The sequence below is a fragment of the Lampetra fluviatilis genome, chromosome 2 (genome assembly GCF_964198595.1).
Source record: "Lampetra fluviatilis chromosome 2, kcLamFluv1.1, whole genome shotgun sequence".
Lineage (NCBI taxonomy): Eukaryota > Metazoa > Chordata > Hyperoartia > Petromyzontiformes > Petromyzontidae > Lampetra > Lampetra fluviatilis.
In genome coordinates, this window is record NC_136276.1 from 17897055 (window position 1) to 17916471 (window position 19417).

The 19417-nt window shown below is 45.6% G+C and overlaps 1 protein-coding gene across 1 annotated transcript in view; it reads left to right on the top strand.

The window, feature by feature from the left end:
* The first annotated feature begins 1351 nt into the window (after positions 1 to 1351).
* Positions 1352 to 19417, top strand: part of ACVR2B (activin A receptor type 2B) — a 76496-nt gene continuing 58430 nt past the window's right edge. Inside the window, exon 1 of the mRNA XM_078871488.1 lies at positions 1352 to 1707. Within this exon, the coding sequence (XP_078727614.1) occupies positions 1578 to 1707 (130 nt within the window). The 5' untranslated portion in view covers positions 1352 to 1577. The remainder of the gene's footprint in view (positions 1708 to 19417) is intronic.

The window sequence follows — 19417 nt, forward strand, 5'->3', positions numbered from 1 at the left end:
CATCACAACCACCATTATCATCATCATCACCTCCACCACCATCACCACCACCTCCACCAGCCATCTGAGAGGTGACAAGGAAAGGAAGTGGTGGCTGGGGTATGGTGATATTATTGCGGGTGAGAGAGAGACAAGAGAATAAATAATAACATCACAACGCAGCAGCAGCAGCAGCGACCCTCCTTGGATATCCGCCAGCAATAGAGCCCGGAGCTGGCACGGCGTCAATTCTTGTCTCGTTTAGCGGCGGCGTTTTGATATTATTGGTGCGGGCATCGTAGATGTGGCTGTAGGAGCGGGCGATTCGTGGTGTCTTTGTGTGTTGTTGTTGTGAGTGGCCGGGACATGCGACATTAAAACAACGATAACAACAAAGGAGGGGGGGATAAACAACTCATGATTCTCCACCTCTGGGGAGGGGGAGGTGGTTATCTTTTTTGTTGTTGTTGACAGCTTTGTAAGAGTTTTTGTTGTTGTAATACAGAAACTGCTGTAGGTTAATTGAAATATTTTAAGGGATGGGGGAGGAGGTGTTTATCTTGTGGTTGGTATGGAGAGAGAAGTGTTAAGAGAAGTAATATTTAATCAAATCCACCGACATTACACAAATTAAACTCCGTGTGTGTGTCTTTGTGTTGTGTGTAACACGCAGAGTTAAGCGATGAACAAAACAGCAGCAGCGCCACAGCTTGCGTGACCCCGTCACAAGAACCACCATCACCACCACCATCACCACCATCATCATCATCACCACCACCACCATCATCACCATCACCACCATCATCACCACCACCACCATCATCATCACCACCATCATCACCACCATCACCACCATCATCACCACCACCATCATCATCACCACCACCACCATCATCATCACCACCACCAATTTCATCATCATCATCACCACCATCATCATCATCACCATCACCAGCCACCATCATGACCATCATCATCACCACCACCATCACCATCATCACCACCACCATCACCACCAACACTACCACCATCATCACCACCACTACCCAACCACTACCCCCACACCAACATCGCGTTTCGCCGCCGTCTCTTCCGATCGCCACCAACGTGGCCGCCGCTGTCCGGGGGGTGGGGGGGGTTAAAAACAAGAGAGAGAACGAGAGAAAGAGAACGAATCCAGGGAGCCACCGCCACCACCTCCACCCCTCCCTCCTCCATCTTCATCCCGCCTCTGAACATCTCTCAGCAGCAGCAGCAACAACAGCAGCAGGAGTGTGGAGTAGCAGCAGCAGCAAGAGAAGCAACAACAGCAGCAGCAATAGAAGCAGCAGCAAGAAGAAGAGAGAGGGAGGAGGAGCTGAGCTGTGCGAATCGTCGCCGTTTCGCAGCAGCCCCAGCAGCAGCAGCAAGAGAAGCGTGGAGCATCAGCAGCAGGAGTGTGGAGTAGCAGCAGCAGCAACAACAACAGCAGCAGGAGGAAGAAGAAGAAGAGAGAGAGAGGAGGAGGAGCTGTGTGAGTCGCTGTTTCGCAGCATCCCCACCACCGCTGCTTGTGGTGTTTGTGGTGACGCTGCTGCTGCTGCTTGGCAGGGCTCGCCATGGCGAGCTGCCAACAGCAGCGGCCACGGCGGCTCCCAAACCTCCTCCTCCCCACCACGGGGCTCCCACCACCACCACTGCTGCTGCTGCTGTTGAGACACATGCTGCTACTGCTGCTGCTTCGGACAGGTGAGAGACGTCGGTGGGTGTGGGGGGAGACGACGACGATGGGACGATGGGACGGTGAGGACGACTCTGACTCTGTGGGTCGTCGTCTTCTTCGTCGTCTCGATTCGCTGTCTGCGTTGCGCTTCTTAGTAACGCCGACTTTGACAAAGCACGGAGACGTGCTCGTATCCAGCAGTCTTGTTACATACTACTACAGTACACACACAACTATACAGTCTATACACAACAACACAGTACATACACAACAATACAGACTATACACAATACAGATGACAGTCCTGACACAAGACGACGGTCCATACACAAGACTATACAGTACATACACAATACTACACAGTCTATACACAAGATAGGTACAGAGACTTATCCAGCAGTCAGATTACAGTCTATACAGACTGCAGTGGGTACGCAATGCTTGGAGAGAGGGAGTATGTGTGAGTGTCCACAGTGCTACGTGTGTGTGTCTGTGTGTACACGATGTGGTGTGTGTGTACACAGTGCTGTGTGTGTGTACACAGTGCTGTGTGTGTGTACACAGTGCTATGTGTGTGTACACAGTGGTGTGTGTGTACACAGTGGTGTGTGTGTGTACACAGTGATGTGTGTGTGTGTACACAGTGATGTGTGTGTGTGTACACAGTGATGTGTGTGTGTCTGTGAGTGTGTACACAGTGCTGTGTGTGTCTGTGTGAGTGTGTACACAGTGCTGTGTGTGTCTGTGTGAGTGTGTACACAGTGCTGTGTGTGTGTGTCTGTGTGAGTGTGTACACAGTGCTGTGTGTGTGTCTGTGTGTGTGTACACAGTGCTGTGTGTGTCTGTGAGTGTGTACACAGTGTTGTGTGTGTGTGTCTGTGTGTGTGTACGCAGTGCTATGTGTGTGTGTACACCATGCTGTGTGTATGTACACGATGCTATGTGTGTGTGTGTACACGATGCTATGTGTGTGTGTGTGTACACGGTGTGGTGTGTGTGTGCACGGTGTGGTGTGTGTGTGCACGGTGTGGTGTGTGTGCACGGTGTGGTGTGTGTGTACACCATGCTGTGTGTGTGTACACGATGTTATGTGTGTGTGTGTACACGATGTGGTGAGTGTGTTGCACGCACTATAGTCGTGTTCTTTGTTGGGATAAGCTCGCCAATAGCACAGCAGCGACTCGCTTCCCAAGTGGGTCCAGCATGGAAGCCTTCACTTCCTTTGTCTCCACGTGCAGCAAGCGTGCGGGTCGTGCACGGCACACGTGTCTCCATGTCGTGCACAACACGTGTGTCTATGTCGTGTCTCCATGTCGTGTGTCCTTGTTGTTGTGTGTCCTTGTTGTGTACGGCACCGTCTCTCCTCGTGTTGTGTGCTCGTTGTAACCTGCTCGATGTGCAACATTCGTGTTGTACTTTGTCCCCACACTGGTCCAAAGCTAAAAGGGGACTGTAATCGTATCGTCATGTACCGGTGGTCAGCATAGGGCAACTTCTATGCTTCCCCGTGTGTACTTCCTACACACACACACATCCCCCCCACCACCACCTTCGCCAACCCCGCACTGACCAGCGTGGTGAAGTATGGTCAAATAACTCCCCAACGAGACCTGCCCTGCACCACCAAGGGGCAATGCCATCTAGCATTGGATTGACAAAAGGGCTTCACTGCATGCCACTGTAAAGACTTATTTCGACAGTATAATATAATGTTGCATACCCACAACGGTGTGTAGGAGAGAACGTGTTTACATAATGTATGGGGACACTGGCAGACAGCACCATGCATACTAAATCAGGGATCTTTATGTGTGTGTGTGCTATGCTGTGATCTAGTGCATGTGCATGAAGATGTGTACACGTGTGTGTATGTACACGTGCAACACTATGCATACTGAACCATGGTTATTTACGTCTGTGCTTTGGTATGTGTACACACGTGGTTGTGCACAACACGTACACGTGTGCTAGGGAGTGTAAGGTGATACGTGAAGACCTTTGTTTACAAGAACAATACTTTACTATGAGTATGTGAATATATCCAAGTATGTGTATAGTACAAAGTATATCCTGGGATGAAGAACGATGTACACTGGACTTGATGGACGTGTTGACTGAACTATTACAGTGCGGTGTGCATATGCAGTGTACCATAATGTCACTCCCACAAAGCCTACAGAGTGTGTATATATATTCACTCTACACGATGGTATGGACCAGTACCTTGCCATTAGGTTAGGCAAAGGAAGTTCGTTAACAACCAATGGGTTCTTGCTTTACTGCCCTCTACTGCCCGCCACGTAACCCCCATCACCCTTTGTCACTGGAAATTGCTGACACGTTTGGGCCCTCCGTGGTTACATAAGGGTGGCAATGCAGCAGGCAGTGTGCGTGTGTGGCTACAATGCATCCAATCGTGGACATCTCCTGTGACCATGAACCGTTCATATATTAAGTCGCCCTATATTATTAGTATTATTGCCCAGAAACGTGCCCGGCATTTGTCACGTTTCACAAGCTCAGCGGGATTTTAATTTTGTGTTGAGCCTGGATAGTGCTTGGATGGGTGGGTGACTTCACAACAATGCACACATACACAGGGCTTGTTGGCGTAGGAGTTGTTTGGTGGCTAGGAGATGTTATCTCCCTCGCTTGGTATGCAGGGGGGTCGTGGGTTCTGATCCTGACCCGGACGACGATGCCTGTGTATTTGTAGTTTGCGTGTTCTCTCTCTCTTTTTCTCTCCATCTCTCTCCCCGTGGTCGTGTGGATTTCTCTCCCGGTTCCGGCCGGTGTTTTTCTCCACATTTCAGAATCGTCATTTCAACTGGAGGAATCCGACGAGATGTAACACTCCTCACGGACAAGAGCTTTTTGTAGATGTCCATTTAGAAAAATGCGTTTAGATGATTTGGCTGCTACAGATTTCCACATGATACACCACTTCCTTGAGTTGGCATTTATGGCCAGGTCGCTAATGAAACACTGCTTAAAAAATAGCAGAGATCAGCGCAGCAAAACTTGATTATCCCTGCACTGACATTATTTCAATGCTCCCTAATTCACTTTGCCCCCCCCCCCACCACCACCTCTCTCAACATAAAGTATCGTGAGACGACCCCTGCCGGCCATGTGCAGGCTCCCTCAACCAGCAGTGGATTTTACACGAGGGCCCTTCCTTGTGCGTGGTGCCACACACCACGCCACGCCATGGTTTGATTTGAGTGTGTGCACGGAGGAGCGGTGGCGCAGTGGTCAGCGCAACTGCTGCTACGAACCTGCTGTCACACCGAGTTCCATTCCCGCTCACGGCTATCATCGGTGTCGAACATCTTTAACCGGTCACTGGCCTCCCAAACAAAAAAGCCAAGCGTTACAAAGACAGCGGATGAGCGTGGTGCCGGCCACACCTCCCCATATTTGTGCCTTGTGCTTCCCATGATCCCTTTTGTGCCCTGTGCTTCCCATGATCCCTTTTGTGCTTTGTGCTTCCCATGATAGGTGCTCGCGAGCACAGCACTCGCCACAACAGCCCGTGGAGGCTACACGGGTAATGATCTTTTGCCGGGTCTCCTATCTGGAACTCTTGCTGCGTAAAGGCGGGAACACCACATGGGCTGCGAAAGAGAGAAGGAATATAAATAATTAAACTCGTCTTTTGTTGTGCCCGATGCTGCTGCTGCTACTGCAGCAGCCAGAATGTCCGTGTGCTTTTTGTGTAACCATCATTCGCCTTTCCCCCCCCCTATCCCGCTGTGCATAAGTCACGGCTTAGCTATGGCCGCCTGTCTAGCAGTGGATAAATCATGGCCGACGATGATGGCTAATCATGCAGATGTTCACACGCTGTGCACACGTGCTATTATTGTGCGTTTCATTTGCATGTCATCTTCATTAGCCATGATCTATTCTGCGGTGGATGGATGATGGGAATGCATAATGTTGCAGATATTCGGACGCATTACAAACGTGTTTTTGTTGTTGTACATGGGTACACACCGTTATCATTAGGCATGGTCTATGCAGCCGTGGATAGAGCATAGCTGAGGATCACAATGCAGATATTCACGGTGTACGTGCCGTGCGAACATCATAATCATTGGCCATGATCTATTTCGCAGATCATGACTCGTGATTGATGTGTATTTAATACAGTGCTGCGGTGCACACGCATGATGATCCCATGCTAATGTGCATGAACTGTGTGTGTGTTGAGGCATATTTCTGTGTTTTCTTCTCCACCCCTCCATGCATTTGGTCATGGAGGGGTTAGTTGACCGTATGTCACTCCATTTGATGCTGGTCAGTGTGGATTGAAGGCGTGGAGAGCACAGATGCACCTCTCATTAGCACGGTTGGCTACGTACGGCGCAAAGGAAGTTCTACTTACATGTCGACGGGGGTGCCTAGAAGTACAGTGCAACAATGGATTTTTCTGCACTGAATTCTACTGCTCACAACACAGGCCTGCAGGCCCTCATCCAGCAGTGGATTGTCAAGAGGACTGTACATGTGCATGCATACACGCACCGTCTTCCCAGTCACGCCCATACATCCACACACACACACCCACGCCAAGAGTACACACGCATGTGTACACACCCTACACTTATATAACTGTATCTGTAAGGGATGGCTATTATTGCTGATTGTGCTTAATGTACCACTGTCGTAGTGAATTGCAGTATTGCAGTCGGGGGTTTGTATTGTCCGCTTTGCATTGTGTCGATGGTTGCGCTGCATAGGTGCTACGCGCCGTGTGTGATACACAAAGCCCCGTGTGTGCTGACCCACTCGCACTCTTTTGTTTACTGATAGCCAGCCTCATGAGAGTGCTGCTGACCACTTCGACTCACGTTGTTCTCTCCATGGGGTGAATTTTCTCTCTCGATATTTTCCGTAACGCTGCTAGGTTGACTTGGAGGATGGCTTCTTGGCGTAAGGCACTACTACCAGTACAAGGTTGCACCCATGAAATATAATACGATTGAGCCCTGTATTTGGGAATGCCGCATTATTGAAGCATATCATAGAGGCAAGATAACACTGGATGAATGTGTTGTGCCGAGATATTTTCTAGAATGGCTTTACGGACTGGCTGAGTGGAAATTGAACACTGTCTCTTTCCCCAGCCCATCTTAGTGGTGTCTCAGGTTCTAAACCGCTGCCACGACGTTCATAATTGACACTGATGAGGTGGTTACGAATGTGGAATTGCTTTATTTAAAAGGGGAAACGAAACCTAAAAGGATAGTACTGCATTAAACAGCCCACATAATGGCATTTTATGGTGACCAATTGGTACACACCCATAACAGGGAGAAAATAGATACATTTTATTTCAAAGCCTCCACGTGTCTCCAACGAATCTCAATACATGTATGAAAGCTTTTTTATACTTGTCCAACACAGCCAGTTTGATTTGATTACGACATTCCATAATGCCTACACCGAATGGGAAATAGGTAATTAAAAATCAGTGGGCTATATATAAATCTATCACCCGTTGTTATGGCTCGTTTTGAGGTTATTGTTGTTACTATTGCATAAGAGCTAAATAATGCAGTATGGTAGTAACACATGCATGTGTATTTGAGCATGTCGTATACAGTACAATACTAATATTTATTCATACGTCTGTGATCTGGGGTGGAGTACTGGTTGGAATACTAACATAAGTGGAGGGTGATGTCTGATCCTGTTCTTCCTCCACCCCAGTTCTTGCCCTGCCAGTGTGGCGAAGTATGGTCCAACAGTACAGGAGACGTGGAGAGAAAGAGAGACACGGAGACAGCCACAGAGACACAGAAACAGAAATACATGAAGCCACACACACACACAGATGCATGGTAAAACTGAGATATTCACACACAGACGTACCTATAAACTATATATATGTTTTACCAGGTAGGCCCACTGAGCTATATAGCTCTTTTTTAAAAAGCGACCTGGCCACAAATGATAGCCCCAATGAAGTAGCTTATCATTTCGAGGTTTATAGATGCCGAATACTCTTAGAGCATATTTATGAATGTGGAGGGGAAAACCGGAGGACCCTGCGAAAACTCCACTCAGCCATGGGGAAAACATGCAAACTCCAAATATACAAATGCCAGGGTCGGGATTGAACCCACGACCTTCTGTGTTCCAGGCAAGGTAGATAACATCTCGCCCATGACTAGATGAAGGCCTCCCAAAGCTGTCTCTCTCGATCCCGCGATGTCATAATCCACTAAACACCTGCATATGAGGTCTGAGTCGATGGACCCCTCTCTATGCGAGTATATGGGTCTCTATATTTTTTTGGGAGCGCTTGTGCATACTTGATCAAGTGCATGTGCCTGTGGCTGTATGTGGGATTATTAATTTATTTCAGGTAATGTATCTGAGCAGTGGCAGCCCTTTTGCAGTCTATTACTTTCACAAGACCCATAATATAGTCTTGACAGAGTGAAAATCAAGGCTGCAGCAGCCAATATAGTTTTGGAAAATAGCTTTAGTACAGTGTTGTAAGCTTTTTGGAAAAAAAAACACATTTGCCTGGTATTACATGTCTGGATATATCAACCAAAAGTAAACCAGCATGAATAGAGATCTGCAAGAAAAGTGAGATCGTGCACACGTGTGTGGTCTTATGTGGATTTGTATGGTTTTACATGTGTACTTTGTCCATAATTATATTAGTTTATTTAACGTGTGTGGTCTTATGTAGATTTGTATGGTTTTACATGTGTGTGGTCTTATGTGGATTTGTTTGGTTTTACATGTGTACTTTGTCCATAATTGTATTAGTTTATTTAACGTTTATATTTAATCAGGTGAGAACTAAAGAGACCAGGATACTATATTTTGCAAGACTGATCTGGTGCATTAGGCTGCCATTCAGGTGCAATCATTGCTATGTCTAATTCCAATTTTAAAAAATAGTGACAATTTTTCGAATTTGACAAATTCTGGACCCTGTCTCCAGGATGCAATGGCATACTCCTGAAAATAACTTCAGGGGATCTTTAATGCCCACTGTGAAGCAAACGGCGCATAGTACTGCTGTGTTATGGTTATTACAACCACAGTATTAATCAGGGCAGTCGCTGGATTCGAAGTGGGAACTTTGCAACAAGCAGCGAACATTTCTACCGCTGGGCCGTGTCGCCACACATATTGTGCGTTTGCTTATGCTAGTGCAATCTTAGAAACCCTGGTTTCTGGGCAGCACATTTGCTTTTGTATTTTTGTTTGAAAGGCGTTTGTAAAGGTTTTATTTAGTTTTTGATCTGGTGAGGAAATATTGCACTAAACAAGGCATTGAAACCATCACATTACAAAATGACAGTGCTTGTCAGTAATTGTCTTTATATTTGAGTGAATATAGTAAACTGAAATGAATGTGTTTTGTAAAGGCTTCATCATCCAAGTTAACATGTTTAAAGTCAGTGTCTCCATATTCAGGCCTGCATTTGGCTGGGATCACCTACGTTAGTGCCCCTGAACCTGGGGTGGAAATTCCACATTCATCTGGACAACCACTGGATTTCCCAGGGCATGTACGGAATAATGAAGGGCTTGGTCACCCTGGACCAGTATTTGAACTTTGGACTGCCACAATGACATCTGCGAGATTAAATTAATGTAAATATGTATTTTTACAATTTTTATCCATAGTTTGTATAAGGCACATAACAGTGCATCAATTCAATGTTTAAAATCAACCTGTTATGCTCACGATATTGCCATTGAATCATTCGTGTAAAAATCTATTCCTTATATTTTATGAAAAGTGTATGCTGACTATATGTTATTGTTTCATTTAGGCATATGGAGCAATAAAAAATTATACAAATAAGAATAATCAACGAGCTGGTAATAACAAGACAAACAAAATCAGTTCTTAGTACAAATCATAACTGAACAGTGACAGCTCATTGAATTGACGGGGATGTTTTTGATGTATATGTATCGCATGCATAGCATATGCACATCGACAAAGATGTTTATGACATCAAGGAAGGCATCTCTCAAAAGCAAGTCCCTTGTGTGACCATTGTACTCTGCAGATAAATACATCTGCACGAATAGGTTTTTTCACGGAGCAGTTGCATAAGAAGCAATTCAAGTGCGACCGACATTGTGATTAATTGGCTGTCCCTCCCCCCACCAAGACCTTCTTTTATTATTTATTACGGTAATTAAAGTCGGATTAATCACCCTCATCGTCTTTGGCTGACGGTGGCCACAATGTGTGCGCGCTACGCCAAGGAAGCTCATCGGGTGACCTCTCGCCACACGCTGCGGACACCGCACTTCATTTGACCTTTCGGCTTGGTAAATCGATGAATCTGGAGACACTGAAGTCTGGTGCTGTTTTTCGTGCCATTCACATATTATGCGACCACCACACCGCGTCACTGTTGTGTACATTTTCGATTATGGCTCCTGTGGCAAGTTGCGGAGAAGATAAAAAAAATCCAGAAATTGCGATTAGAAAAATTGGACCCTCCATTGTGTTTAAAAGCAGCAAATTTTTTGCTGTTTATCTTCGAGTGCGCCATTTACATCCAACAATTATGGCACGTAGCACGTAGGTTTGCGCAGCCACTACAGTATAAGCAAATAATAGTGTACACATTTTTTTTTGCTAGCTGACTGGCTCGCTGGCTTTAGGGGACAGAGAGACCATTGGTCACGTCTAAAGAATCTGCATGTTGCTAGTTCGAGTAAAAATCCAGGAAGTAATTCTGACTTCATTCTGACTTCCTGGATTTGCATTCTCACTGCCTCGATTTTATCCTGATGATGTTTGACGTAGAGATTGAATTGCTGCATTTCGTTGTGAGAATTGTCCTTCAACTTACTGGTGAGCTGAATCAATAGTGATAAGAGGCGCGTTAAACGCTTGCACTCGTGACAATTTCGTTTTTCTTTGGCTACGTTGGGTGGTGGAAGGGCTTCACGACACTTTTTGCCCGATAATTGCGTGGCCTCTCCAAAAACCCAAAAAAATCAACGATCAATTTCGCCATTGTAATAGTTTTGATTGCTCCCTTGCCGGAATTGGTGTACAAATGTAGGCACCAATGTAACGGTTTCCTTTATTCAAACGCAGCCTTCTGTTGACAATTGGCAAGTGCTACGGCTTGTGCCTCTCAAGTGTAATTGCTTCATCATTAACGGGGTTTGCAGGAATGAGTGCTCTTAGTCTTTGTTTCTATGCATTTTTTTTGCTAAATCCAGATCACGATGGACCCGTTTGTGCGTTTATCACAAGATGTTAGTGTGGTAAATTAAAATATACTGTAAAAAGGTATTGGTGCCGGATTTATTGGGGAGAAAGCCTTTCTGATTATGGGGGTGCCTGGCATACTGCAAATAATGAGTTACTAAATACCCACATTGCAATGTCAATATTTAAAACGTAATAACACTTCAAACGACACTGCTATACGATTAAGTCTGAGGCACTTACGATGGCCATGAAGCGGAGGTGGAAGCCCTGACGTTTACTGGATGGGGGAAGGCCAAAGAGATGTTTTGGACAGGTATGACGAATGCGTTTATTTGTAAAATAAATGTCCAATATATGTGAAAAACAACCTTACTGACCAGCGTGAAGTATGGTCAAACAACTGCTGCGACTGACATACTATGCAGAGGCCTTAATCGAGCACTATGTTGACAAAGGGCTGTAAGTTATTATTTAGTAACAGTAGTTAGGAAACCATAGTTAGCTGCCATTGTTCATACTATTCGAGTAACATTTTACCGGACTGTACTTTCAGTACATTACTTACAATGTGCCGCTTGTCAATGCAAATGCAGCATTGGATAAATATTTACACAAAGAGGGGAAAATATAATTGTAGGAAATTTTCACGGGAGGTATTAAATGAACAATAACAGCCCGGCAAAGGTTAAAAAGGCAAAGGCCTTTATTGTTCTTGTTAATAATGCAAGCACTGTGTGCCCCTTGCACAAACACTGAGATGTAATGTATAGCACGTGTGTATGGTTTTTTTTCTCTCTTTCCACCGATGAATCTGACCAAAATCGAGAAAAAACCCACCAGGAAGCATCTTAGCCCAGTGAAGTGGATTAGGCTGAGAGTGATAGCCGCGTGTTTTGGGGTTGTTCGTGGATGCGTGAGGCATGAGAGGCAATTCTGGATGAGGGAAGCATTGCACACTCTCTGCGGTGGCATTCATTCGCACGCACACCGTGCTCGGCATTTAGTATTTGGAGTTCAGAGCCCCGGTGGAGAGGTTGAACGCAGTCGGTGCTGTCATTGTGGACACGTTTTTGCCACTGATCAGAGCCGTGGCAATGCACTCGCTGCCAAGCTGGTCACCAGGGGCCTGGCACTGGCTAGTCAACCCAATTATCTGAATCGCACTGCTGGAGTGTACCGTTCAGAGCACTGCCCAATGGTGATATGAGAAGGGGCAGCAAAGAGGTAAGCTCAAGCTATGTCTTGCGTTTGTTACTTTCCGATGTGCTGTTGCTCTGGAGACGGCGAGATCGACAATCGCTGTTTGGTCGCCGCGTTGATAGCATTGGTCGTGATTTCTCACTTAACGGAGTGGCCCGTGTGAATGCTGCCATCTTCCAACTCGCTTTCCTATTGTTCACGTTTAAATCGCTGTACTCTATTGAACTGATAGAACAGTACTGTTTCTCCAGTTATTGTGCTGAAATAATTCAACGTGTTACCATTTCACACCTCCGATTAGCATGCTTAGCTACGTACGGTGCAAAATAAGTTTAATATACATACATTGTTTGAGATTTTTGGTTGTAACATTTGAAAACTCCATATCTAGTTTACTATTACATGATATGAAGTAAAAAAGAAGTAAACGGTTATCTATGCTCATGCAAGCATTGGGTCATTGGGTATATCAATTGGCCCTATAGACTTCCCAAAAAGTGGTCCTTGTTTTATCCACTCCAGAGGAATGACGTTTTGTGGGTTGACAAGCATTTGAATTTTCAACCTTTTCATTTTGAGTTGAATGCTCAAACTACAGCCCTTGTTGAGTTGAATGCTCTCATCCATCCAGTTGCCCAAACCAATATAGTGAGTCTCTGAATGTATGTGCAGTGATCTGTGAACGTTTTTCCACCCTAGTATGTGAAACGGAAATGTCTGTGAGCGTGGTTCTATAAATCATCAAAAGTCAACATATTGCTCACTGGAGACACGTCGATAGTTTTCTAAATAAACTACATGCCCATTGTGTTGCCTTTTGACCGTATGATTAATAGGAGATGTTCATCTCCATCCACGGGCTAACAAACGTAAATAGCTCCTGCTGGGAAATGTCAATGCTATCAGACTCAAGGGATACATGCTTAGTGAAAATCTCTCTGCGTCGATGGTAGTGATGTCTAACTAAACCCAGTGTGGAAGTTATTTTGAAGCACAATGAAGAAAAGTTAGCTCCTTCCACCTAGTTGCACCATTGTTTTAGTGCAATTGTTCTAAGGGATGGCAGCAAATTGACTTGCAGAACTTGATAACAAATATACTACATCTAAACTGACAAGCAAATCACCTGGAGATAGTGAGATGTCCTTAATTAAAGATACCAAGTGAGCTGAGTTAAGTACAGCTGAGGTGGTCTTACCAGTGAATGGTTGTAAGGTCTCAGACAGAAATCAGGCCAGTTTGTAGGTGGGTGAGTCAATGGTGGAGACAATAGGAGGAGTGGTGTACCTTCTTTATGGATTTTGGTAAGCCATAAAATCTGGGTGGTCGAGCAGCAGAGGGTTTTAAGGAAAGCCGCTTGGTTGGTTCAATTAAGATGTCGAATCAGTGATGATATTGTTGGTTTTTGTAACCAGGTGGTTGGTAGGATCTCTTGCTTTTGGTATAGCTGCCATCATTAAGTAGGCCCTGAATTTTGTTATTGTATGTGGTTTTGTCCATGATGACAGTGGCATTGCCCTTGTCGGCCGAGAGGATGACTATGTCATCTCTCTTTTTTAGTTGAGAAAGCTCAAAGCGCTCATCTTTGCTGATGTTGCTAATATGTGTCTTTGCGTTTTGAGCATTGCAGCGATTTCCGATCTCAAAACCATCACCTTGCCATACATAGCAGGGGTCACCAAATATATTTCCAAAATCATGAGCAAACACAAGATCCAGGTTCAATTCAACACAGTACATACAATTCGTGATCTGATCCCATCTGTGAAGGATGTGATCCCTGACATGCAATACCCCGGTGTCTACAAACTAAGCCGCGTCTGCGGCAGTAGTTACATTGGGGAAACTAAGCGACATGTCTCGGACCTTCTTCGTGATAATAAGGCAGATCTGAAGCATGGTAGGACCAACACCTCAGCTGTGGCTAATCATTGCTTTAACGCTGTGGGCACACATGAAATAGATTTCTCTAAGACGAAGGTACTCTGCAAACCCACTGGCTATCAGCAAAGATTCGTCCATGAAGCCATCCAGCTATATAAACACAGACACAATTTCAACCAAGAAGATTGGAAGGATGTTATTAACCAGTTTAAGTCATAACTGGCTGTGATGTTTCCATCCTACCTGCCGATGTTAACAGTTATTTTCGACTCTCTGAGTTACATTACCAGGTTAAATGTCTTTACATTAACAGGCTAAATGTCTCCAAAACACAGCCACCATTGCTCGTTGGCCTCAATGTGGTGTTGGTTTTCGGTTTTCCTACATTGACATGCTAATCTCTCACACAGCTGATGACGATTGCTTATGTTGCGATCGAAACATCGTGATATTATATTATTTTTTATCATTATTTTTCTATCTACGTGGCTTTACCTAAAGACCCAAAGAATATGAATTCATGCAGTCACGAAAGCTTTAAGTCAAGATTGATAACAATAGTTTCCCCACTGATGTATTTGAGGGATATGTACGGGGGGGGGGGGTTTGTGTGTAACCAGAGCACCCAGAATGCACTTGATCTTGTCAAATTTTGCAAGCCAAGCAGGCCGGAGCCTGGATAGTGCTGGGAAGGGTGGGAACTGGAGAGCAGTGCAGCAAATCTATTGTTGTCTATGCTCCCATGTCTATGATGCACCCTGCCCTCACCAACCCCACACTGACTATCATGGTGAAGTATAGCCCATTAACCCCATGACATGCATGGCATAGGGAGCCCTCATATAGCAGTAGATTGACAAAAGGGCTGTACATGGCATGGATTTGTCAAAAAGATGATGGAAATACAGAATCTGAAGGTCATTAACTCAAATCCTGACCAAAGGTCGAATGACCTCACCATCTCTCAAGGGTTTAGTAAAAAGTAGGGCCACTTTGTGAAAAAATCAAAAGTGGTTGTCTTGTGCATAGACTGGCCCTGCCACAAGAATGTGGAATGTTCACCATTGCTTGAGGGCCATCGACAGCACTGCTCCCAGCAGAGTTGAAAACATTCTCTTGTCTTGTTTGTGTTTTTTATGTTACATTAAGTAATGGGCATCTGCAAATTAGAACAGTTGTCTGAAATGATTGTTACGTGCCATTCTTATACACTTATTCTTTTAACTTTAAAAGTTTTATTTTAACACACGAGGGGTGTGGGCGCGGAAGTTCACTGCTCCGTCCTGTGACACGCTAGTAGGGCATGGTAGTTGAGTGCACATCAGACTTCATTTGGATTCCCAGCCATGGCTAACATCAACTGAAATCTGTATAACTCCTGACCCCACCCCTAAAGACAAAGATCACCCATGTAAAATAAAAATCACGACGTTTCGGAGGCAACACAAGTCTCCGTCATCAGGTGGGACCGTCACAGCCAGATTTGCTGCATTAAGATGCATCAAGATGCAGCAAATCTGGCTGTGACGGTCCCACCTGATGACGGAGACTTGTGTTGCCTCCGAAACGTCGTGATTTTTATTTTAATTTTATTAATTTTAATTGTATTTTTTACCTACGTGACTTTACCGAAATAACTAAGAGTATGAATCCTTGTAGTCACGAAAGCTTCAAATCTATAATCACCCCATGTAGCCTATTTAACAGACTGATGGGGCAAGCGCTATTGGTGTGCACCTAATGATGGCCAGAATGCCACACGAGGGGTTGGGTGGCCAGCACCATGCCTGGCCACCTTTTGGATCCTTTGTGGCGATGTTTTTTGAGGCGAAGTGTACATAGGAGAGACCCAGGACTGGTTCAGATAATCGTCACTGATGTTGGCCGTGAGCAGGAATCTTAACTCGGGTCGCTGGGTTCGTAGCGCAGCATGCTTTCAGTTTTCATTTATTAGGTATAGCCCTGTGAGCCATTCGGCTCTTGAATCGGGTGCAACCGCAACAAACAAAAAACAAAAACATGAACAAGAAAACATCTTAAAGTGACTATGTGACTATGTGCAAACAGAAATCCAAGAAAAGACAGCAAAATATTGCAGAAAAAGCAACCTACACCAACGTTGTGTGCAAAATGCTAACCACTGCACCACTGTTGCCCACCACCTCCCCTTCACCAACCAGCACTGGACCAGCTTTGTGAAAAAAGCTCAATCAACCCCTGCAACCAACATGGCAGGAAGAGGCCTTTATTCAAACAAAGGACTCTAATCAATTATTACATTTTATTTCTTGAAGTAATGTTTTGGTGACATTGCATATTGATTTTTCGTGGAACCCAGGATGGATGAGACGAAGCTTTCAGTCTGGTAGACCGGGTTCCCAACATGGGTGGGGAAATGGAGAAATGAAGTTTATGGGAACCATTACCTTGGTAGCAGTGATTGAAGAGTGATTGTGCAACGTAAAAAAAAAGACCGAAAGTTATGCCGTATAAAACTTTCTTCGCTGTGCATAGTCTAGTCCACCTCCGGCTCATGGTCACGAAAGGAGACGAGTGCAAACATGCACGCTTGGGCAGTGAAAATGCTGATATCAACATTTCAGACTTGCGGTGTCAAACTCCCCTTGACCGCGAAACATATGTCAACGATAAAACTACTCTTGTTTGGGAATATTATCCCGCGCACCGTTTTGTTTTTTGAGGAAAACAAGCTGCGAAGTGGGCTTTGTGCGCACCAGCATTGCCAATCACATCACTCTTAAAAGGCTCTGCCCGCTGGATATTTGAAACCATCTCATGCAGAGCAGCGCAATAAAACTACCCGACTAGCATTTTGACGTCTTAGCAAAAGGGGGTTCGTCATCCCGTGAGGCGAGGCCGTTCACAAGGGAGAGCTCGTGCCGCCTGCCGTGGAGATGGCGATCTGCTGCGGGAGCCACGGTCCCAGCTCCCCCCCCCCAACCCCGAAAAATGGCATGTTTGTGCGTGCAGGGGGTAGCGAAGAAGTGTTTTAACGAGCCCTTTCTGTTCCCACTAATGTGTGTTGGTTGGAAAAGTAAACATTCTTTTCCATTAAATGTGACATTTTGCTGCTCTGTGTAATGTTGAGTGGTGGGGGTGGGTGGGGGGGTACTTGTGTGTTCAGGCCTTAGAACGGTGGGCAACATTTGCTTCCTGATGAGCGTTATCCCAGCCATGTGCAGCCTCAATGCTGGCTCCCTGTAAAATCGCACTTTGCGTCCATGGAAACAAGCTTTTGCGAAATGCCCGTGGTTTTTTGAAAACAAGCGTAATATGTATCGCGGCAACCCTTGACCTTGTTTTAGGGGGTGGTGGGGCTGGGGGCCATACAAAATCTCGGACACAGTCATGTTAAACAAACTTTTAAGCAAATATTAGAGGCTAAACCGGCACAAAGTGGGGCTGAGCATTCAGCAGGGGGGCTTGGCTCCCTCCAGCCCCCACAATGCTCTGGTGCTCGATTGGCTGTTTTTGGTCATGAGAGCAGATTCGTCACATTCCTGAACAGATAGGTTTTGTTGCTGCCATTTGCATAATGAGCTCACCATTTAGTTGACTGCTCCCTCCTGTGTGCTGCACATGCATCCCGCTGCCTAGTCCACTCAAGCTGTGTGCCCCGCATACTGATGTTTGCACGTGCATAAGACAAATGTAATTAAGTATTAGCATTATTCCATTTGCATGTCCCCTTACTTTTTTGTGTACGAGGTAATTCATGCAGCGTAGTTGTTCGGTGAAATGGCATCGATACGATGTTCACCTGAAACACAAACTCCCAGGTAATAATTGTTGCTGAAATAACTAATTTTGCAGCAGCTGCCTATATGTTTCAAAACAATGCAAACAAATGTGGCCCTGTTTACTTACACTGCCCCATGCATTTCGACACTCGGAATCAGATGTAATGTTCCATGTTTGCAGGACACTGCGGGACAGTTCGTCACAACAACAATGTTCGTTAAACCGCCCTCTATTCGGACATTCGCTCGATACTCAAACCACCAGAAGAACATCGGGGAGTGCAATTTAGTGGGCTACCAGTTGAGAGGTTTTCTAAAATGGTATCTGGGCAGCCACGGTTTTAATAACATCGTTTTTGTTACTGCCCGGCCCGCAGGGCCCAGCTGCCTTGACAGCTCGCTGACACGCAGTGGAGATTTGCGACGTGCGACTACGGGCCCTTAACAAACTCGATTTCATCCCCCATTTTGTCCCGTCGGAGGGAAAGGCAAGGCAGGGCCAGTGTTCCTCGCAAGCCTACCCTGGCTTTTGTGGGGGGGAGGGGGGGTCACAATCCCCTGCTAGAGCAGGAACTGTGGATAAACATGTCAACTGGGGGTATTGATCACATAACAGGGCGCGGCGCCTTGCCTATGAAGGGGATGGGGAAAAGATGGTGGAACAGTTTAACGGGGGGGGGGGGGGTTCTCGTGTTGCATTATTGATCACCTTGCAGGCTGAAAACTGCAGATAATGAGGCTGGCCACAGCAGCAGCCGCACAGGGAAGCGGGGTGCTGGGGAGCGATGTAAAATAACTAATGACCCCAATTCACTTTAATATTTGCGGATTGGGAACAGTAAAATAATCGTTCATAAATCTCAAAAGTCTGGATCGTGCAATGGCGAAGGTTGTAAACGGTAAATAAAAGTTTCCATGGATTTTGTAGCCACAGGCACACTGCTAGAAGTTTTTTGTGGACGTCGTCGCGAACGCACCGTGGTGCTACACGTGAGGTTTGCTTGTCTCGCCTATCAGTTATGTAATGCTGGAAGACAAGCCTGTGTATTCAGTCATGAAATTTCAGTCATGAGTATGATATAAATACTGCTTAAACCTCATCTTCTTTGTTTTTTTGCTCTGAGCAGTAAAGTGCAGCAGCACATTCCCCGAGCGCAAGGGCTATTTCAGTTTATTTTTGAAGAGCACTATTTACTTTGGGGTTCTTGTTATTATTTGAGTGAGCTATTGTTGCTGCTTTCCTTGCCAGTTGGGAACGTGTAGTTCCTCCTCATGGGTAGGCATGCGAGGCTATAAATGTGCACAGCCAAGCCATGATAGGGGTCAACCCTCTAAAGCCTGCAGCTTAAACAAACAAACCCACTCCGGTTTGATGAGGCCACAATTCAGAGCACGGCTTTAAAACATCTCTGAACTCTTGCCGTTTTCTTTCTCAGTGAAGCAGAAATCCTTGGGCCACTTTTCTTCAGTCACGTTAAAATTGCAACGGAGCGTGTTTGATGTAAGCGCTGCTCAAAGTTGTAACTTCTTATTCCCACAAAGTGCACCGACTAGCAACTGCTGCAACCGCATGCGGTCCAACCCGGACAACTGCACTTGAAGGTGTTTGATCTGTCCTTTTTTTGCCGTTACAATTTCAAAGTGGTTTAAGGAAAAGAAAAGCACCGT